General features: G+C 40.1%; 1 protein-coding gene across 1 annotated transcript in view; it reads left to right on the top strand.

Moving 5' to 3' along the window:
* The window catches only part of Cpne8 (copine 8), a 181524-nt gene that overhangs the window by 119218 nt on the left and 38384 nt on the right, over window positions 1-23922 (top strand). Inside the window, exons 12-14 of the mRNA XM_021216350.2 lie at window positions 5882-5935; window positions 6909-6970; window positions 18907-18953. Coding sequence (XP_021072009.1) covers window positions 5882-5935; window positions 6909-6970; window positions 18907-18953 — 163 coding nt within the window. The remainder of the gene's footprint in view (window positions 1-5881; window positions 5936-6908; window positions 6971-18906; window positions 18954-23922) is intronic.

Genomic DNA, 23922 nt, shown 5'->3' with positions numbered 1-23922 from the left:
TGGGCTCAAATTTAGAAATCAACTCTCTCTCTCTCTCTCTCTCTCTCTCTCTCTCTCTCTCTTCTCTCATACATGTGCTACAGTTGGTGTCCTCCCTCAGACCAACAACCACCCAGCTCTTCCCAGTCTTTCTGCATGAATGGCTATGTGTCTGTCCTTATTTTCCCATTAGGTTAATGCCCGAAGCCCTGCAGTGTTACAGGCAATTGGATCAGTTTTATTCTTACTCTAAAGTTACATGATCTACCTATTTTAAGATGTTAAGATTTACCTAGGAAGCTGTTTTTCCATTTTATTTTACTTATTTTTAATTTATATTTAAGTGTATGTTTGTGTGAGTGAGTGTGGGGGGGGTGTGTGGGGGTGCATACCTCCAGGGGTCACAAAGGATGTCAGATCCTTGGAAATTGTGGTTATGGGTGGTTGTAAGCAGCCTGCTGTGGATGGTTGGAACAGAATTTACATCCTCTAGAACAGCAGCAGTTATCTTAATTGCTAAGCCATCTCCCCATCCCCGAAGAGCTTCTGCTTTTGCTTTTTTGAAGTTAAAATACAACTAACATTATTTTTCCCTTTCTGTTCTCTCCCTCCAACCCCTCCCATATGCCTTCACCTTTGCTTTCTCTAGCTTCTTTTTCTTTAATATTTGATGTGTGTGTGTGTTCTTGAATACATAAGTACAGTCTTTGCAATCTGTATAATGTTCCTTGTATGCATATATCTTCAGGGCTAACTTTTTGGTATAGGATAACCAATTGGTATCCTCTTCTCTGGGGAAGGCTGTTTCTCCTGCTCTCTGCCTTCCTTAGCTGCCTGCGGGTTTTTCTGAAGAGTTGAGGCTATGTTAGATTCCCCCACTTATGGTTAGCATGTCTGCTCATATAGTCCCTGTTCAGGTCTTGGGAAATGTATTTTTAATTTATATACAAATCCTAAGCCATTGTGCTTCAGTTGCAGTCCTATGTTTCCCGATCCACCTCTAATGAATGAATTACTAATTAGAGAAGTAAAACTATTCACTTTTCTACTGTTTGTATAAGTAAGTTATGGCCTGCATAGCGTGTCTCAGCACATTCACTTTTGTTTAGGTAGAGACCGAAAGGACAGCCAGGGTACTATGCAGTCGGTAACAAAATCCAGATTGACGCACATACTGAAGTCACATCTGCCTCATCCACCGAATCTTGGATTAGCACTGTTGCTCCTTGGTCATGGTTATCTGATCATTCTCTAAACGTTTACGATTTTAATGCATGCGAATAGCAAAAGAGTGTATCTCACTATTTGGCGGGTGGTGCACCTCTTCTCCACCAGGATGCCGCTAAAGCTGACTTCTTTTGAGAGTGAAGGTTTCTCTTCCCTGACCTTCTTACTGGTCTGAAATAGTTGCGTTTCACTCATAATTCATTCATTAGCTGATTAAAATATCTTCATTATTCTGCATTCCATGGTCTTTACTGGGCTCTGCATCCCTTGGGATGCACAGAGATGAATGAAAATATCAGTGTGTAAGAGCCAGACAGGCATAGTGCTTGCAGTGGTCTTTTAGTTTGTGCTCTAAACCGTAGTGTGCTGATTGACCTATGGAAGTATAGAGACTTAACTCAGCCCAAGAAAGATTCTAGTCACAGACAAAGACTGAATAATAATCTTTTCTATTTAAATCTTCTTTTAAAAAAGATATTAAGTTGACACAGCCAATGAAGTATTATCAGCTAGTCTGTGCACATGTGTTTAGTCTCTCTGACCTCAAGGCTCAGGGGGAGTGATTATGCAAACAACTTCTTGCCCTTTCAGGGTTGTTTTTTTGTTTTTTTTGATTTTTTGTTTGTTTGTTTGTTTCTGTTTTTGTTTTTTGTTGTTCTGCAGAGATATGCCACTCTGAGCTTCCTTAGTTGATACAAGCTATTCAAATGATTGGTTTCAGCCAGTCCCCATTCTCTCTTATATATGGAAGATAGCTTTAATGAGATCCTGGGTGTGACCTAGGATCAGATGACAAAGAGGCTCAATAGGGAACTTTCTATTATTAACTGTCCTGGGATGATGTTGGTCCCATTAGTTCAGTGTAAATGTCTTCTTTTTATAAAAGAAACACCATCAATAATATCAGGCTGAAGGAAGTCAAATACGATGCATGTGTACAAGGGGTTTTAAGCTCTCAGCAGACATCTGGACATGGTGGCACTCGAGGCTGACAGAGAAGAATCATGAGTTCAAGTCCAACTTGTGCTCTATAGTGAGACTGTGTTTAAAAGAAACAAATTCCATTTATAATACACACAGAGAGACATACAGACACAGACATGCACACACACACACACACACACACACACACACACATGCAGGAGAGAAGGATTGGGCAGAGAGAGTGTGTGTTGTTACTTATTGAGGGAGTCTGACAAATGAGCTCTGTAAACCTTTTTCTGTGTGTGTGGTCTATGGACATCTTTGTTTTTCTAGTGTGGTGATCAGTAGATGATTCTGTGTACATCGGGACACACATTGCACGATCCAATAGTGTGAAATACTGCTTTAGCTTTCTCTTGCTTTCTGAGTAGAAACTTGGGCTGTTAACCTTTTCTGGTCATTCTAGTACATATGAATATCCATAGATCCCTCCTGAGCATATTCCTACTAATAGCACATTTCCCTTGCAAGTTGGCTTGCAATTTGTTGTTGTTTCTTTTTCTTTCTGTCTCTGTCTCTGTCTCTCTCTGTCTCTCTCTGTCTCTCTGTCTCTGTCTCTCTCTGTCTCTCTCTGTCTCTCTGTCTCTCTCTCTCTCTGTCTCTCTCTCTCTCTCTGTCTCTCTCTCTCTCTCTCTCTCTCTCTCTCTCTCGACAGGGTCTCACTCTGTTGCCTAGGTTGACCTGGCAATCCTCCTGCCTCAACCTCCCAAGAGTTACAATTGTGTTTCGCCCCATCCAGCTTGAGCTTTCTGAGATTTCATTGGTTGAACATTGATACACAGAAGTTCCAATTCTCATATGGTTCTTAACACATCTACCAAAATTCTGAAGTCAGGTATTGCTCAGGTACCAAAACTCTCCTGAAGAGCCATATCTCATTTCTTTTCAAAGTTATCCTAGTGATGTCTCCGCCTCAAACTTGGCATGTTGTAGAACCAGAATTGGGATAAGGGTCAAGGAGAGACTGTTTTGAGTCAGCGTTGTATGATTACATATGTCATGTCCTTAAGCATTTTAATTTTAAGAACTTAAACTGTTCCAAGGAAAGATTCAGGACCCGTACCATCTCTGATTAGGCAATCCTTATTTTGTTTTTAAATGTTAGTTTTATTGTGAACAAAATGAAGCTGGGCCAAATTAGTGACTTATAAGTCAAATTCTTACTAAGTACATGACGCTCAAAACAAACCAGAGACACACGTGTATAGACAGGTACACTATATGCATGATCATGCATAAGGCATACTTTAATAAACCAAGATTTTGAACATTATTGCTTCTCGCAATTATGTTTCTAATAGTTTTCATCTGAAAGGGAACTGTTACAGAGATCTTCAGTAAACATATTGTAGATTGGAGCAACGAAGTGAGAGAAAAAGCCAAAAAGTGTGGCCACCAAGGGTCAGCCCCTCCCTGTGACATTTATTTTTCTCAGCTCCAGCCACCCCTGTGTATACTGAAGGCTTTTCTCTCACAGGGTGTGTTGCTTGGATGAAGCCCAGGCGGGGAAGGGCAGCTTCGGGTCTTTCTCTGAAAACTGGCCTGAGCACGAACCCTTTGTTGTATGGAACTGGGGCAGGGGGAGGTACTTCTGTCTTCTTCATTTTAATTTTGCTTCGATCTTTAGCCCTGTTGTTCTGCCACAATGTGTCCACAGGTCTGTCCCTTACCAGCCACTGGGGAGTGGGTAGCAGCATGATTACTAGCATTATTGACAGAAGCTTTGTTGATATGTCCCCTAACATTCACACATTAGGGTCATTTGCTGTTAATGTTTTAATAAAGGGCAAGTTATGACTCTAAATTGTACTTTCTTTAGCAACCTATGATTTTTCTTTCTTTTATTCCTTCATTTCCTCCCCACTTTCCTTGCATCCAACCCACCTGCCTCATCTTCCTCAGGTGTGTGTTACCACCATTGAGTTGAAATTTATGGTTCTTTGCAAGAACTATTCATTGTTCGGGTACATTGATCTGAAAGGCCTCATCTAAATCCAGAAGCTATGTGCGTATGGCAGTGAAGAGAGGGCTCAGTGGCTAAGATCACTTGCTGGTCTTCCAGAGAAACTGAGTTCCATTCCCTGTACCCCAACTGCCTTCAACTTCAGCTCCAGAGGATGCCCTGCCCTCTTCCTGTCTCTATGAGGACTCCTATGGCCAAAAAAATACATGTCACCTCAAAGTGAAAGGAGATAGATACATTACTATGGAGACCAGTTCCAGTGACTGTAGTCCACAAATGTAGCTTTAGCTTACCCCAGATTCTATGCTCTAAGGTGGAAGACATTTCATGAAGCTTTTATAATAACAAAGAAAGTCATGAGCAAGGACTTAAAAAAAGAATTTATTGGTAGACCCGAGGTTAGTGTGAATGTTAGGTAATGTATGTATAAATTTGGTAAATAAAGGCAGGTTTTTTATATTTAGTACCATATTGAATTTTCCATGATATACTAAAACTCAGAGTTGCAGGTTGGTTTGCCGAATAGTAATAAATGTAGTTACACGCACAAGACACACAGTTAAACACACACACACATATACTGTATCGCTAAAAATAAACTTTGAATACACAGTGAAAAGAAAATATGTCCGCAGAAGCATCAGAGAGGTGGGTACAGTAGACAGAAGACCTCTTCATTATAAGCCTCAAACACTGTTGATGGAATTCTTAGCCTTGTCATCATTGGAAGGCAGACAGCTGGGAAGTCACCACCACATTTCAAGGAGTAAACAGTGCCTTGTTCATACTATCCTTGTTCAAGCTATTAGGTCAGGTTCACTGGAGGCCAGTAAGCATCTATTGAGAGGACTAAGGACTGAACAAGGTAGTTTGGCTCTGGACTTGCCACATTCCAGTTGTTATGGGGAGCCCACCAGAGACAACCACTCAGGCACAGTTAATTGAAAGTCTTCATTCCACATGGCTGGGATGACGCTCAGGTATTGAGGGAGCCAAGTGTAGCCCCAAGTGTCCAGAGCACAAGATTTTTGAAGGCAAGAACCATATCTTGCCTTCAAATTCTTGGTCTCTCGCTTGGCTGAAGCAAGCTGTTTAAGAGAAGCTAAGGTAAGTTAGCTAGGGTGGTTTGGGCCTCAGGTCTTAGATCAGAGTTGGTTAATTTTCCACAGGATTCTCCATCAAAGAAATCAAATTCTGGTTAAATGTGAAATGGCTTCAGCAAGAATACCAGGTGGAGGAACCTCTGCACCGCCGTGCCCTGTCACCCAGTTCTCCACTGTCACTGAAGGTTTAATCAGTTAATGAGCCATTCAGCTTGAAAATGTGGCTTTTCTCTGGGAGCATTTTCTATGGTGTTCCCAAGCACATGGCAGACCCTCTGACCCCTGCCTCCACATGTACTAGCACTTACAAACATACTCACACAAACATACTCACAAGTCACTCTTTCACACACATAAATAAAATGATAAAATAAGTCCTTATAAAAATGTATACATGATTATAAGAAATCAAAACAAAGTAAAAGAAAGCTATTAGGAACAAAAGATTTCTTTTAAACCTGGCCACTACAGATTTTAGTAGAAGAGTTGGCTGAGTGACCACCCAAGCGTCATAGTAGAGGGGCTGCCCTGTGAGTGTGCAAGAGATGAATGTCACAAGCTGGAAGACATGTGTTTTTAATCTGAGGAAGCCTAACCTTTTCATTGTTCTATTTGCTTCTTCAAGGTGGTGAATCCCAAAAAGAAAGGAAAAAAGAAAAAATACACTAATTCAGGAACAGTAAGTCGTATTTAACGTTATTTGTTAAAGACTCAGATTCTAAGTGATTCCGGTTGGGAGCATACATCATCTCAGAAAGGCATTTACTTCGCTTCCAATATGAAAACAAAGGCCTGTGCTGGAAGCCTTACCCTCCCAGGGAGGGCCGCACTGAAGAGATCATGGAGGCTGTGGATGGTTTGCTGCTGGCCCCTTCTGAGGGAGGCTGATGTGCTATTCTGATCACTCTCTTCGGCAGACTTCAGTGCAGTGAATCTGGCAAAGACCAAACTCAGAACAGCTACGTTCCTCAGTGACTCCTAATGCTAACCTAATGAAGTCAATGTCCTCACTGATGGAATATCATCAGATATCAGCTTTGGAGATGCTGGGAGTGATCAGGATGGGATAGGGGAGCAAAGATGGCCAGCAAAGAAGGCAGATCACTGCCTTCCAATGACGACAAGGCTAAGAGTGCCATCAACAATGTCTGAGGCCTATAATGGAGAGAGGTCTTCTGTCTACTGTACCCACCTCTCTGATGCTTCTGCAGACATATTTTCTTTTCACTGTGTATTCAAAGTTTATTATACTAGATGGTCATGTTAAAGAATGGGGCACAGCTCAGCTTGAGGAATCCATGTGTACCTTTAAACACTTTCCAGACTTTTTATCTTTTCTACTCTACAGTGGAGAACAGCATAGTGTCCCTGCAGATCACTGCCAAGCTGTTCTTCATAGCCACAGAAAAGAAGTAGATAATTAATGTTATCTTTCATCCCTTCCCTTTTGATAATGTTAAATGCACATCTTAGGAGATTTTAATAAATAACATCTGTAGTTATTTTTGAAATGCAAGGGAATATCATGTCCTCTTTAGTGGAAAACTGTGTCCATTCCATGTTGAGATTACAGTTAATACTGACAGGTAGTAGTCTCTCTCTCTCTCTCTCTCTCTCTCTCTCTCTCTCTCTCTCTCTCTCTCTCTCTCTAGGTAACCTTATTGTCCTTCTTGGTGGAAACAGAAGTCTCCTTCCTGGACTATATTAAAGGAGGGTAAGTCATCTTTTAAAACTTGCATCGATAGCATCGTGTGTGTGTGTGTGTGTGTGTGTGTGTGTGTGTGTGTGTGTAGATTGTTCCCATGGTCATGGAACCAACCAAGGACCACCTTTGAATATTATACATACATACATTCATATATACACACATATATACATGCATGCATATATATATATATATATATATATATATATATATGAACAAAAGCTATTAGGAACTAAAGATTTGTTTTAAAACTGGCTACTGCAGATTTTAGCAGAGAAGCTGACCAAGTGACCAGATTAAAAGGGCTGCCCTGTGAGCGTGCAAGAAATGAATGTAGCAAGATGGAATACATGTGTTTTTAATCTGAGGAAGTCTAACAGTGCACACATGCACAACACAGGGCCTGAGTGGAGAAACTCAGGGTAAACCTTGCAATAATTGATTCTGTGCTATCACACTGTGGACTCGGAAGACTGAGTCTGGGTCCTTAAGTCTAGCAGCAGGCATAATTACCAGTTGAACCATCACGCTGTGCTCCCTTTTGAATATTTCGATGGTAGATATTTATTTCAGATCATCAGAGGAGCACAGACTGTACATGCCATTACCTTTTGTCCTGGTTACCATTTCTACTGTCATGAAACACCATGACCAAAGCAGTGTGTACGGGGAAAGAGCTTACGAGGGAAGTGGGGTAGGAAGTTAAAGCTGGAGGCAGGAGCTGATGAAGACCATGGAAGGGCCTACCAGCTTGCTCCTCGTCCTTGCTCCTCCTGGCTTGCTTAGGCTGTTTATTTATTTATTTTTTTACCTTTTATTTTATTATTATTTTCTTTATTTACATTTCAAATGCTATCCGGAAAGTTCCCTATACCCCCCCTGCCCCTGCTCCCCTACCCACCCACTCCCACTACTTGGCCCAGGCCTTCCCTTGTGCTGGGTCATATAAAGTTTGCAAGACCAAGGGGCCTCTCTTCCCAGTGATAGCTGATTAGGCCATCTTCTGCTATATATGCAGCTAGAGACACAAGCTCAGGGGGTACTGGTTAGTTCATATTGTTGTTCCACCTACAGGGTTGCAGCCCTTCACCTCCTTGGGTACTTTCTCTAGCTCCTCCATTGAGGACCCTGTGTCCCATCCAATAGCTGACTGTGAGCATCCACTTCTGTGTTTGCCAGGCACTGGCATAGCCTCACAAGAGGCCGCAATATCAGGGTCCCTTCAGCAGAATCTTGCTGGCATGTGCAATAGTATCTGGGTTTGGTGGCTGATGATGGGATGGATTCCTGGATGGGGTGGTATCTGGATAGTCCATCCTTTCATCTTAGCTCTAAATTTTGTCTCTGTACCTATATCCTTTCATGNGTATTTTGTTCCTTATTCTAAGGAGGAATGAAGTATCCACACAATGGTCATCCTTCTTGGTTTTCTTCTGTTTTGCATAAAGTATTTTGGGTATTCTAAGTTTCTGGGCTAATATCCACTTATCAGTGAGTGCATATCTAGTGACTTCTTTTGTGATTGGGTTACCTCACTAAGGATCCTCCAGATACATCCATTTGCCCAAGAATTTCATAAATTCATTGTTTTTAATAGCTGAGTAGTACTCCATTGTGTAAATGTACCACAGTTTCTGTATCCATTCCTCTATTGAGGGACATCTGGGTTCTTTCCAGCTTCTGGCTATTATAAATAANGCTGCTATGAACNTAGTGGAGCATGTGTCCTTATTACCAGTTGGAAGATCTTCTGGGTATATGCCCAGAAGAGGTATTGCTGGGTCCTCCNGTAGTACTATGTCCAATTTTCTGAGGAACCGCCAGACTGATTTCCAGAGTGGTTGTACAAGCTTTCAATCCCACCAGCAATGGAGGAGTGTTCCTCTTTCTCCACAACCTCGCTTAGGCTGTGTATTTAAGGAACCTGGGATCACCTGCCCAGGGGATGGTACCACTCTCAGTGGGCTGGGCCTTCCCCCTGGATCACTAATTAAATGCTCTACAAGCATGCTGGAGGCCAGTCTTCCGAAGCCATTTTCTCTGCTGAGGTTCTCTCCTCTCAGGTGACTCATCTAGCTTTTGTCAACTTGACCTAAAACTAGCAAAGACAGATGAGATCTATCTCAAAATGAAGTTAATAATGAAGCTACAATGTAAAACCTTGGTGAACAGTATTTCCTACATTTCAACAAGCACATCTTTAAGTTCATTGCATAGAAGAGATGCTGCAAGATCACATGGAATGTGCTATTACCATTCATCTTGTATTAATTAACTGTTTAAAATGCTCTACTAATTCACACTAGTAACATCTGTGTATAAATACTTACAAAACCCTAACCCTTACTGAACAGCCCCTCTTTTTATTTTTGAAGATTTACTAATTAAATAGGTTATTATCCATTTTGATTTCTTTTTCTTTGTTAAATGTATTCCTTGAGAACTCTATGCATGTTTACAATGGAATTATTAAATATTAAAGTATAAGATGCTTTTGCATCTACTAGAAATCACTGCTACTGGACCTCTCTTCTAAAGCAGGAAGAAATAACTGAATGGGAACATAAACTGTTGATTTTCTTCTTGTCATGATAGAAAGAGTGGGAGCGAGTGGCCTGGGAGAGGTACCGTGTAGATAAATTCTGGGACAGACTTTAAATCATTCAGAGAGTTAAGAATGGGGTGATGGTGATTACAGACCTGAGTTCTGTAGTCATGAATCTCAAGTTAGCTGCATAATTCAAACACTAGGCCTGCCTCTCCCCACTGGAGCCTGTTTCTGTTTCCAATAGGTAGGAATAAAGATAATGATGCCGTCCTTAAAGGAGCTGTGCTATATAGTGTAGTTCTAGCCTTCAGTAAATACTAGCCACTGTTTTCTGAAACCTTCGATGGGTTTGAAATACCAAATATTGGATCATGCTTGCTTTCCATAATGTTAGTTGTGGTAATTTTCAGTTCTCGAAGAAATGAAAGAAAAAGATAAACTTAAGTGAATGAAGCCAGTGAAGTTCATCTTTTAGTTAATTTCCACTTGAAAAAAAAAAATAACAGAAGGAAAGGGAAAAAAAAGACTAAGATGATAAATAAGCTGAGAAATTAGAAAACAAAAGTTAAAAAGCATATTGTGGGCTGAAGATGTGGCTCAGGGAGTAGAATTCTTGTCAATGAAGATGTGGGCTCGTGTCCCAGCACCACCTACAACAACAGGCTGGTACACTCCTTTAATCCTAACACTGATGTAAGGTCTGGAGGATCACAAGTTCAAGGTCATCCTTGGCTGTGAAGTGAGTTTGACACCAGCAGATTTTCAACCAAGACACAACAATTATGGGGCAATTTTCTTTTTTCTTTTTCTTTTTCTTTTTCTTTTTCTTTCTTTCTTTTTTTTTTTTTTTTTTTTTTTTTTGACTTCTGAGAGTAAAAGCATAAAGATCTAAAGCAAGCGATCAGAAACTTAAAATGCAATGAGCAGATAGCTATATCTCAGGTATAAAAATAAATATGTTTCTATCTGGAATTTAGTGGAGTTGTGGACCCCAGCTTTTCTTTAAAATAGACATAAGAGTTTAACCCTTCATTACTGAAGGCCAGGAGTAAGAATGTGAATCCTACAACCAATAAAACATCTCTTTTTACATCCAAAAATAAAAGAGAGAAGGTAACTATTGTTTTCAGACAGTACCTTTCATCTTACCACATCTTAATTATGATGCTAAGCCTTTGTACAGATTATAGATAAAGGGTTTCTATCCCAGTTACAGAAAATACAAAAGTCTTTATGGGAAAAGAGAGGAGAGGCCATGTATCCATGTATCATTTGCTCATTCTGAAGGCCAATGGAAGCTTCTTGACTTTACTAGTTTGGAATGCTAGCAGAGCCCATAAGAAGAGCTAGAGCGATGACTCGTGGCTAAGAGCACTGGCTGTTCTTCCAAAGGCCCCAGGCTCAATTTCTAGCACCCACATGACAGCTCATAACTGTCACATAGACAGACACAGACAGACACGTGGACGGACAGATGGGCAGTCAGACATGACGGTAAAACACCGATGCACATAAAATAAAATATATCATTAGATAGAATATAGATAAATAAAATTTAAAATCTACATATCATCCTCATGATAGTTTTCCTTAAAAATACTTAAAGCAGTTTCACAAACACAATAATCTGTTAGCATTGGTTTTACAAAATGTGTGATGTTAGTTTGAATATTGCCTCAAGGAGCATACGTTGCCAGAGCAGGCAACACTATAAGGTCTTTCTAATCTGATTTTTTGTTTGAATATGCATGCCTAGGACCTTTTTCTTTTCTTTAAATAGGGTTCCTTGTAGGGGCATCCAAATGATTTGTATTCATTAGAATGGTGGAGAGCTAAACACTGCTGCTCTTAATGGAGATAAATCTAATAAAAAGCAGCCTGCCTTCTATAAACTCACAGGGAATGTTTTCATATCTCATCGAAAGTCAACACTTGGGAAAGAGACATCTACACACATTAAAAGACCATCTCAAAACTTATTTTCGTTAATGCTTAATTCTAAATCTGTATACTTAAAAGGGAGAAGTCGGGAGACAGTCAAGCAAACATATAGATGAAAATCCCGTATGAAAGCCTGTTTCTCTGCATGCTATTTTTTTTAAAGTAAAATATGTAATGTTAACAAAATAATATGATTTAGGTTTGTAAGTCAAGAGATGTCCAGCCTCGGCCTTTGCATGTTCTTTCACCCTTAGCCTGTCTCTCTGCAGATGGCAGGGTCAGGACTATCCATTCCACACTCAGGGTAATAGTGGAAGTGTTTCATCATAAGAAATGATACCAAGCATAGTCCTGTTAGGCAGTTTCTCTATCATGGTGCATAACAAGAATGCGAGAGTGCGGATAGTCCCTGAACTAAAGAGAAAAGGAAAGGAGGGCAGATGCAGCGGAGGGCTCTCAAAGCACTGTAAACCTTCTCCTGCTAATTGGGGTCAATCACCTCCTCACTTTAAAGTCCTGGAGCTTCTGAAGAGGAGGTTGCAATCGTGGATTTGAGGGAAAAAAAAACACACACAGCTGTGGGAAGCATGTTTCTATCTGAAAGAGTTTCACTCGGGGAGCAATTAGAAGTTGGAGAAGGGAAGATGGAGAGAAAACGGGAGCTAATGAAGGGCAGGTTGCAGAAGAGGGCAGAAAAATTTGTCCTCTCTAGTGCCTGATGTGCGTGTGTTGGTGCCACACTGCAGACCTTGGGTCACAATGTGTGCGGGTTTTGAAGTTCTCTGCCACAGTTTATCCTCTGCTGAATGCCGTGATTGTAATTCATCGCTTGACCCTGTACACTAGCCAGGCAAATACAGAGAGGATTAAAGAAAAGCAAATCTTGAGGCAGTATGAAAAGGACCTTCTCTCTTGAGAGGAAAGGATTAGGGGGAGCCTGGAGAAGCCTGAGCTTCCCGGGAGTCTGGGCTGCAGCTTGGAGAGCACACACATCACACACAGGCTCTCAGGATCGGTCCCTGTAAAGGAAGCAGTACCGACTTATTCTATGAGAACACGGTGCCAGGGAGAGATGGTAGTCTGGGGACAGGTTTGTTTTCACAGCTGCCTAGCTTGCTGCGGCTTTGAGATCCAGGCTCTCTGATGGACAGCTCGATCAATGGTTTGCTACTAAGCAACAGATTCTCTCCATCACCTACCTATTGCATTTCAAATAGGATTTTTTTTTTTTTTTGAGCAGTGCTTGTAGTTTTGGACTACAGGTTTACTTTTGTTTGTTTTGATATTACTTATTAGAGTTTTTTGTTTGCTTTTTTTGTTGTCTTTTGATTTTTTGTTGTTGTTGTTGTTTTTTGCTACTGGTTAGAAAGAAGGCGAGGTACGACTTTGTGTAATAATACTTTGTCACCCCTGTGTGTGTTCCATACACTTAACTCTGCAACCTAGCCTGTATACTTAAGACTCAGCTACCATGGAGAAAGAGGGGGTGGAAGGACCTGGAGGGCAGAGGACCAGGAAGTCTGCTGTCTTCTACAAATGACAGGGAAGCCATACCCAGGGTATCACAACAGTATGGCTTCTTAAACCAGGCCCAAGTAATAGGTCAATAGATGTTCTGACACAGGACAGGGAAATCTCGTGGGGTTCAACCCCTAGACAAAGAACTACGGGTATCTAGTGAACACTGAGAGAGGAGCAAATAACCCCTCCTAGGGATGAGCCTACTAATTGATTATTCAGATCAAGTTGTCATCTCTGAAATCATATACTCACAAGCCACCCTGAAGGGATGTTGTCAGGTTATATTTACATATATATGCATATATGTATAACAATAATCAGAAAAAGCCTATTGATTTGAGAGAGTGAGAGGGGGCATGGGAGGGGATGGAAAGAGGACAGAGAAGGAGGGCAGTTGATGTAGTTATATTTCAATTAAAATATTTTAATTAAAAAAAAAAACAAACAACAACAACAGTGAGCTCAAGAGCTCAATTCCCAAAGTCCAGAAAAAGCATCACATCTGTTCATTTTCGAAACTGTGTCTTTGTGGGCAGAGAATGACATCATCCCTCACGGGCGGTTCCATTTTCATTGGTTGGAGGCAGCACCTAGATGTATCACAGAGCAGTTTTGGTGTTATCTTGGATCGAGCAGGTCCAGTCCGTAGAAGCTGAAGTGGAGGGAAGGAAGTCTAGCACAGGAGGTCAAATTCTGAACAACAATCTCTGAGGCTCTGGTAGCTTGATCCAAAGTTTGATCAGCACAGCACACTCTAGTGTTCGCAGATCCTGGAAATCAGAGTCAGTGAGAGGGCTACTAAAGAATGTACAACTCAGGAAGTGCCTTAAAGGTACGTTTAAATCTCCATTTGTATGAAAGCCTGTTCTTGTCTGGCTGATCATGATTTGCACAGGAGAAGCAGGACTTCTCAGTTGTATTTTATGTGTATGAAGGAACCTTTTGCCTGCATGTGTGTCTGCCCCTCACATGTATGCCTGGTGGCCACAGAAGACAGAACAGGACATTCATTGGATACCCTGGCACTGGAGTTACAGCTAATTGTAAGATGCCATGAGGGTGTTGGGACCTGAATCTGGGTCATCTGGAAGAGCAGTTTATGCTCCAAAACACTGCGACCTCTCTCCATCCCCCAAAGCAAAGGAAGAGTTTTAAAGATGAAGTATGCTTTGAATCAGGTGGTTTTATGTTTGTCAGTTAATTACTTTTTAATTTAAAGAAAAAGGAGAAGCTGAGAAATACTGGATCAGGAACCAGGCTGGGTACTGGTGTTTACGGCTTAAGGGTCAGAGTGGATAATGGAACCAAAGGATAAGCTAGACTGTGTGTTAGGAAATCAGGGTAGACGCATGGGTCCTGCTAGCGTCCCAGACAGAATAAAAGTCCAACTGGTGCATAGGTTTTGATTCCAACAGTCATAGAATGTAAATATGTGTTGATCAAAAATTAAACAAGGATGAGGGACTCCACCTTCAGGATTCATAGTGTTCAGTTTGTGCAACCCGAAGAGGATCTTTAATTGGTGAATAAATCCCAACAGTGATAACTAGTACACAGGAGAGGCTATCACTCTGGGCCATGTGCGCAGCTCTTCCCATTGTCCACCATGCCGGCAGGTGTTTCTGATGTTTACAGCTTCAGAAAGGTGGGAAAATAAAATAGGAACACTCTCGGAGTGTAAACCCTCACAGAGCCAAAGTGTGTAAGATGTTAATAGTAATGTTCACCCTGTGCCCATGCAACCTCGATTATGTATTCCAGCATAGCACAACTCTGTGAAGTTCTTGAAATCTCACATTTTCCTGTCTGTTTTTAAAACAAAACTGTGTGCAATATTCCAAGGACTTATACACGATCCTCATATAGATATCCCACCAGGAGCCATCTTGTATGAATTCATGTTTGATACTTGGACTCTGATACTATGCTTTAAGTGCGATGAAGCATGTAGAGTGTGGTATAGTTATTGACAGCATCATTTGGCTTACTTGATGGGGAAAAAAAAATCATTTCTTAAAGTCTTCAAAAACTCTGCTTGTACACTATCTTTAAGAAATGGATCATTACTATTTTGTAAACTTGTAGTCTGTGACCGTCATCATATTAAGCATACATCATAATTTGTACAGATGTACCCAGGAGCAGTGGGAATGGATTCATTGATAAGAAGGTACACAGTTCTTGTTGAGTTTAGTAATGCAGTGTTGGGACCATAAGCCTGGTAAGTTCAGAGCTGATTTGTCCATGGCTCCCAGATCTTTCTATCACCTCACCCAGGTTGTGGCAGTTGGAAGACGGTTGTTGAACTTTAGAGTATTTGTTTTGTTTAATTTTTGATATCTTTTTATGATAAGAGTAGGCATTCCGGCCGGGCGTGGTGGCGCATGCCTTTAATCCCAGCACTCGGGAGGCAGAGGCAGGCGGATTTCTGAGTTCGAGGCCAGCCTGGTCTACAAAGTGAGCTCCAGGACAGCCAGGGCTACACAGAGAAACCCTGTCTCGAAAAGCCAAAAAAAAAAAAAAAAAGAGTAGGCATTCCGTCACTATCAACGGGTGACTTGCGTACTCAGGCATAATCTTTTCCGATCTGAACACACTGATGAAGCAAAGCAAATGACAGAAAGGAGTCCATGAAAAGTAGGAATTAGTCAAATCACATCATCAGTAGCCAATAAATAAACACCAAGGATTCCTCCAGTTTCTCTGCTCCTCCGTGACTATTAGTAAGTTGCCCTACTTAGCATTTAGTGCTAATTGCATCAATCTTTTATATTCTGTCTTCAAGGATCCTGAACCTTTGGAGGAATCTTTGGGCTAAATAACTGGCCTGTAAGATCTCTCTCTCTCTCTCTCTCTCTCTCTCTCTCTCTCTCTCTCTCTCTCTCCCTCTCTCTGTCCCCCTCCCTCTCGCTCCCTCCCTCTTTCTCCTCTCTTTTTTTCTTTGTAGTCTCTTTATTTATTTATTTTTTTAAACAATAGATGAGTGTTTTGTACAGAATCTGTTTTGTGTTTGGGTAATTTACTTTAGTTCTAAATATTTCTTCTTTCTGTCTTTGTTCTCTCATGCCGTACAGGTGTATGGCTCCCAGGGAGCTAACAATCACAGTTTTTCTTTGTAGCTTTGATAGATGCAACTGCTTTGAAGGGACCTTTCTTGCTGTGACTGTAGCAGTTTCCATCCTTAGAGCGACTTAAACTGTTATGCATCGTACCTTCTGTCACCATGAATAGACACGACCATAGAATTAAACTACTCATGAGTGTGGAAGTACAGTGAGGGTGTAGTGTGCAGAGAGAGGTAGAGGGCTGGCGAAATGGCTCACGGGAAAAGTGTTTACTGCACATACCTGAGAATGTGAGTGCACCCTCTTTTTTAAAAAAAAAAAAAAAAAGCAAGGTACAGCTGCATACTCCTGTCACTCCAACAATGGCGGACTGAGACAGATGGATCCTTGGGGATTTCTGGCTTCTGGCTTAACTTCACTGATGAGCTCCAAGTTCAGTGAGATTTTATCTCAGAAAATAAAGTGGAGGATATTATGAAGTACTGTCAACCAAACACACAGAATGGGTGAACACACTCACACACAGAAAAATGAAAAAAAATGAAAAGGGGGGAGGGGAGAGAGAGAGGAAGAGGGGGGAGAGAGAGAGAGAGAGAGAGAGAGAGAGAGAGAGAGAGAGAGAGAGAGAGAGAGAGAGAGAGAGAGAGAGAAGCATCAGCCAAAGGTATCTGTTCTTAAAATCTAAGAAAAATTGATCCAAAATGTGGAATTCTAATTTGGTATTTTAAATATGCTAAAATGATGTGTCTTCAAAGCTCTGGGTTACTTTCATCCTTAACGAGTCCCTGTTTGAATAAACAAGAGATATGCAAATGCTTCTGAGATTAGTATTGATAGCATAGTTGGCAGAGGACAAATTTACATTAAGCATATGATAATGTCCTGATATCTTTGTGACTGAGGATATCTGTCCTTGGGAAGGTGTCAATTTACATTCTGATGCTAGCCTTTGTTGGTATAGAAAACTATTGAATTTTGTGAATTTCAAAAAACTATTGAATTTTTCTTGCATGTAAAACATAAAAAATACAGAACTGATTGTCCTTTGCAAGTTATTGTTAGATTAACAGAGATAACGTATATAACTGGGCATCATAACATGTACGTTTAATATGTATGTCATTTTTATGTGATATATTTTATGTGTTCGGTATCTCCCTTGTCTCTTTCTGTTATTGTTCTGTTCTTGGGAACCTGCCCTCCCCATATTAAAATTTGCCCAAGGTCACAAGTGAGTTGCAGAGACTCAAATCTAGTTCTTTCAGACTCAGCCTACTGTTTCTATGTCACCTTGTCACCCTGCATTACATCCTTTTGCCTAGACACACCAGTGGGCTAGGGATGGTTGCTCTTCTCAGCCCCTCACAGGGAGTCTGTTATCTGGAATGTTCTCCCAAATGTCTCCCTCCATTACTTCTCTGAAAGTCGTACTCATTTTGATTCATGCGGATCAGAGTGAAGCTCCCAGGGAGCCTGTATTCTTAGCCTCTAAACCTGATTTCTGCTTTGAGTAAAACGTTACTGAGTGGCTATAAAAGGAATCTGCATCGACTGTATTATACCTAAATATGAAAGGTTGACCATTCCTAAGGGAGGGGTACAAATTTAATTCAATCCCAGAAGTGTATGCAGGAGGTTTGAGACTGAATCTGAAGAAGGCAAGGTCTGCTTGTTAGGGTAATATGAGGGGCCTGATGGTCTAGAGTCAGAGACCATTGATGTGTAGGCATCATCGCTACTAGTCGGGATGCCATCATCATCACCATCACCATCACCATCATCATCATCATCATCATGTGATAGTTCCACAGACTTTGAAGAGTTCAGTTTGCCAAGAGTACTACTTTTCACAAGAAGTGCTATAAGCCTTTAAATATGCTAAATATGTTCTTAAAACCCAGGCCTACTTTTCCTTTCTACTGAATTTCTGTTTAAATAGCACAAGAAAGGGAGACTCACAGATACAGTTATATATACAGATACAGTTATATATACAGATACAGTTACATATCACTGTGACTCTGAGACTGCCTCTTACTATGGTTACCTTATTGGAAAGAAAGGACTGGTGTCAGGAATGTAAATAGTTATAAGTGTACCCAAAAGTGAAATGCCTACCTTCTTAGTTTATAGTAGAAAAAGAGAATTGCAGGAGGGGAGGAGGAAAAGGAGAAGGAAAGAAAGCAAGCAAATAGCCCACTCATTTAAAAGAGAACACAAACTGACCAAGTGAAATAAATTTATGTATTGACCAACTGCTGAAAATTTATATATGTGTATTTTTATATGTGTATATACTATATATGTAATTTAAATATATACACATAATCTATATATACATGTATAATTTAGATAGAATATGTAATATGTATATATTATGTACATATATATTCATATAATATATATGAAATGTGGGGGGTACCATGTCAGCTTGATGTGGAATGCCACTTCAGCTACATCACTTTTCAGAAGCATAGAGCATAGAGGAGGGTCACATCTCCAGGGCTGGTGTTGTAGAGGTGTTGCAGTGTTAGAGGTAGTTTTACTGATGACTCCTAAGGCAGCAGTTACCAGTGAGTGCTGGACTTGAAACCTCACAGTTGCTTGTGTGGACTCTATACCCAGCCACTAGCAAGGTTCCTGAGCTCAAAACCAAGCCACTCTAATTCAAAGGATGTTTTTATTCTACAGGACTAGGACAACAAAGATATTTCTAACACACTCTCGCCTAGTACCTCTGCCTGCTTGATGTGGTCTGATATATGTTATATTTGTTCAGACAATTCGTGCCGCTAAAAGTGTAACACAAACGGACAACAACCACCCTGGTGCTGTTGCTTACTTGGCGTTGTTGTTTGTTTGCATTCTAGAACCCAGATCAACTTCACGGTGGCCATTGATTTTACAGCATCAAATGGTGAGTGCTACCACCACTGTCTGATACATGTCCCAATTAAGTGACAAGATTTATTTTCATTGAAATTTCATATTATCTTTATTTTAACCTTCTACAACTGTCTAGACATATGAAATGCACAGGAACTATCAAAAATACAATAGGTTAATGACATGTTGATCCACTTTATTATTTCATATTTCTTTCAAAGGAATAAATGTTTTAGATGTAGTAAAGCCCCTTCTGTATTTTTCTCAAGCATGTCTAATTATAGCTCCCACTCAGCCTCTGTGTGTACTTACTCCTATAAATGGGGTTCAACCATCACTTTTAAACATCTCTACATCTAATTCACTAAATAGGATTGATGTATAATGTTTTGGTGTGTACATTAATGATTTGCGTATAAATATTTTAAGGAGGGTCTGGAGAGATGGCTCAGAGGTTAAGAATACTATCAGCTCTTCCAGGGGTCCTGAGTTCAATTCCCAGCAACCACATGATGGCTCACAACCTTATATAATGAGATCTGGTGCCCTCTTCTGGGCTGCAGGCATACACACAGACAGAACACTGTATACATAATCAATAAATATATCTTTAAAAAAATATTCTAAGGAGGAAAAATAACGGAGGTTTAATTTTATCCTGAACCAAGTTTATTTTTGAATGGAATGACTATTTGAATCGATTATATTATATCCCAAATTATTATCTTTTATCATCAGTATGTTTTATTTCACCTATTACTATTTGTATCTGTGTATCTGTAGGGTGCACCTGTGTGAGAATGGGTGGGCCCATGTCAGCCCATGGATAGAGATCAGTGGACAGCTCTCAGAAGTCAGTTCTGTCAGTCACTTGTGAGATCCAGGCTTACACACCTACCCTTGTTAACAGCTGAGTTACCTCACAAGCCGCCATCATTTTATTTTGCCAGAAGCCGCTAGTAGTTGATATATGCCCACAGGTGGTTTTTTTCCCAAACTACCAAAGTGTACCTAGAACGGTTCAACTTCACACAGCAAGAAGGCAGTGCGGTTTCATTCGTGATTCTGCTCAGGACTTTTCATCTAATCTTCTTGAACATAGCGGTACTCTGTGATGATTATTCTTCAGTGACATCAAGCCGCTGCTGCAGTGGCAAAATGCAGCTCCCCGGGTTACAGGATCACATGGAAGATGGATGCTGCCCTGTGCAATTGGGAGTCACTGAGATAGGTTGCAGGATTAGGAGTGTTAAATGTACTTTTAATTTACAGTATCTTCAGCATCCACTGTGTTTATAAGATAACGCCTGTCTCAGTTAGAATTACTATTGCTGCGATAAGACACCAGAACCCAAGCAAGTTTCGGGGAAAAAGGGTTTATTTGCCTTGTTCCTCCATAGCACTGCTTATCATTGGAGGAAGTCAGGGCAGGAACCTGCAGACAGGAGCTGATGCAGAGACCACGGAGAGGTGCTGCTCACTGGCCTTTTCTTCACTGCTTGCTCCTTTTGTTTGTTTGTTTTGCCTTGTATTTTTCAAGACAGGGTTTCTCTTTGTGTAACCCTGACTGTCCTGGAACTCACTCTTTAGACCAGGATGGCCTCGAACTCAGAACTCCATCTATTTCTGCCTCCTGAGTGCTGGGATTAAAGATGTGCACCACCTGCACCTCCCTGCAAACAGCCTGCTGCTTTCTTACAGAACCTAGAATCACTAGGCCAGAAGTGTGCCTACTCATGAAGAGCTAGACCCTCCCACAATTATAAGTAATTAGGGAAGTGCCTTATAGGCTGGCCTACAGCCCAGGCCTATGGAGGCTTTTTCTTAGTCGTGGCTCCCTGCCCTCAGTGGACTCGAACCTGTGTCAAGCTGGCATAAAACAAAGGCAGCACAATGCCCTCATGCATGTTGAGGAGCCTCTGTAGATTTCTTTTCCTAATTACTCATTATGTCTACAGCTCTCCTATCATCTCTTTACATTTCTCTTACACTAACCCACCTTTCCCATCAGGAACCAATCAGCATCCAAAACACACCTAAATCCAACTTCCTTCCTCCTGTTCAAGCTTGCAGAGTTGAGCAAACCCAGTTCTACAAAATAGTTTACAGACAACGCATGTTGGCTCATTCATACAAAAGCTAGAGCTCCAGTTACCAAGGCCAGATTCTACCAGCTCACTTCTTGTCATTTGTGAAGACTTACTCTTCAGCTTATGTCTTCAGAGTGATAGACTTGTGTCTATCAATTATGGCCCATACACGTAATTCTGCTTAAGTCCAATGGGTTGAAATAACTAGTCCTTGTCCTACTTGTAGACTTTAGGCCAACTAAGAGAACCAATTGTCTATTCAGCCGAAAGACCGCCACTGACACTCACTCGAGATAATGATAATGTGTAACAAGCAACCGAATTAGCAATCAAGAGAACTACCTTCACAGCTTATCTACTGAACCTCCACTCCAAGAAGCCTCTTGCATAGAGTCTACCAGATATTTAAACAGTAGTTAATGCCAGCCTTTCACGAGCTGTCTCAGAAAACAAAGAAGGGCATCTGCCCCTTCCCACTGTGAGGTCATTACTTCTTTGATGCAAAAAAAACGAGACAATGAATGACATCATAAAAAAAAGAAAATTTAAAAAGAAAGTCACCTTTTATGGACACATGTACAAAAAAATACTCAGTGAAATAACTGAAGCCAGCAACATATGATAGTATATCATCTGCTCATTTTTTCTCTAGTTTTCTCATATTCACAGTACTACATTATATTACTCGATTTTTAAATATTAAAAATTTTAAAATGAACCTCTCCTATGGTACTGAGAAATCATTTGATATATTTCTATATGTCTGTAGTATACACTTTCTAACCTTGCAGAGAAAAACTAGGAAAAACCTATGCTTAACATCACCTTGAAGGGTGAATAACTGGATGATTTCTCTTGAGATGGGAAACAAGACAAGAATCTCTGACATTTCCCTGTCCACATTGTACTAGGTGCTATTGTTATGAAAATTAGACAAAAAAATCATTTAAAATATTGATACTGGAAATAAACAGAAATGAAATGAAACTCTTTTTTGCAGATATTCTATATATGCAAAGTGCTGATAAATGCACTAAAATGTTTTATAACTAGTCATGAGTCGAGCAACACTGTAGGATAGAAGATAAATACATATATCAATTCTTTTCCTATACCTCATCAAGAAAAAAAATCACACAATGAAAATAGGAAGATAATTTCACCTATACTAATATTTTAAAAGAAAACAGGAATGCATTTAAAATTACATATAAATTTTATAAACTGAAGATTATATTCTCATAAGAATGTCAAGAGAAATTACATATCAAAATTTAAAATTTTTCTTTTGGATTGTAAGACCATCTTCCTCCAAATGATTGACAGATTTGATATGATATCAGAATCCAAAAAGTTGTATTTTAGAAAAGCAAAACTTAATTTATAAAGTTATGTGATATTGCAAAGGTTTGAGAAAAGCTAAAGCAAATGAGAAAGAAAAACACCAAATGCGATTGGATGGAAAAAATAATGGTATTTTTCACAAGCCACGCACAAAGGGATGAAAAACAGATGTGCTCCAAGCTGTTAATTGGTAAAATGTTCAGAAAAGAAAAGACAAAAAACAAAACAAAAGTAACAGTAACCAAAGAACAAAAAAAAAAAAAAAAAGTAAGAAAAAAAAAAGAAAATGACAAAATGCAGAACAGCCTGGATGGCTGTCGGTGTGGCATCCAATTCCTTTTTTTTTTTTTTTTAAGATTTATTTTATTTATTTATTATATGTAAGTACACTGTAGCTGTCTTCGGACACACCAGAATCTCCTTACGGATGGTTGTAAGCCATCATGTGGTCGCTGGGATTTGAACTCAGGACCTTCAGAAGAGCAGTCGGGTGCTCTTACCATCTCACCAGCCCGGCATCAAATTCCTACATGTGACACCAAGGACACGCTCAATGTAAGGAAAATAAAGTGAATGGTATCCAAATTACAGCATTCATGTTGCAGACAACAAGCTGGAAGTGTAGCAAGTAAAGTCTATAAAAACCTTTAAAAATTCTATAAAAAGACATTCAGAACTTAAAAGTAGGCAAATGGAGACAGCAAGATGGCTCAGTGGATAAGTGTCTCCTGCTAAGCTTGAGTTCTGTCTCCAGAACCTGAATGGTAGATGGAGAAAAGCAGCTCCCACTAATTGTCATCTGACCTACACACACACACAAACACACACACACAGCCACATAAATAAATAAATAAATAAATAAATAAATAAATAAATAAAATAAATTAACAGTAGGCAAATAATCTGAACACATTCTTGCTCCAAGTGAGATATAAAAAATTATTTTTTGATGTACTTCCACTTCAGGATACATAAACCAGAACTATAGACAGATATCATTCCACCTCCATGAAGATGGCAAAAACCAGTTTGGTGACCAATATGGTTGAGAACTAGAGAAACTGGACCCTTCGCAATACTGTGGATGTTGATTATGTAACTGCTTTGGAAAACAATGTGGCACTTACTCAAATTGTAGTCAGCGTATAAACTGGAAATTTCACTCCATGGTATATATCCAAGAGAAATGGAGATTTATAGCAAGAAAACATGTATGTGGATATTCTCAGAAGCATAGTAGCCAAAAGTCAAAATGTGTGGGGATTAAAAAAAAAACCACTTGTTGAGAGGCTTGTGAGACCTGAAGTCAGATGTTCAGTCTCTGGTGGATTCCTTGTTATTAAATCATCGATACTACCAGTTAAGCTCGATGTCATCCAGCAACGACCATTTTCCGTCTTAGTAGACATTGCTGAAGGCACAGGGCGGATTCCGACAAGGTCACAGACTCGAGGAGCTGAGTGCTTTTCTCTTTTCTTTTCTTTTCTTTTCTTTTCTTTTCTTTTCTTTTCTTTTCTTTTCTTTTCTTTTCTTTTCTTTTCTTTTCTTTTTTCCTTTCCTTTCCTT

Source organism: Mus pahari, chromosome 17, assembly GCF_900095145.1.
Source record: "Mus pahari chromosome 17, PAHARI_EIJ_v1.1, whole genome shotgun sequence".
Lineage (NCBI taxonomy): Eukaryota > Metazoa > Chordata > Mammalia > Rodentia > Muridae > Mus > Mus pahari.
The sequence above is the reverse complement of the archived record's forward strand: the minus strand, read 5'-3'. Positions and strand labels throughout refer to the sequence as shown.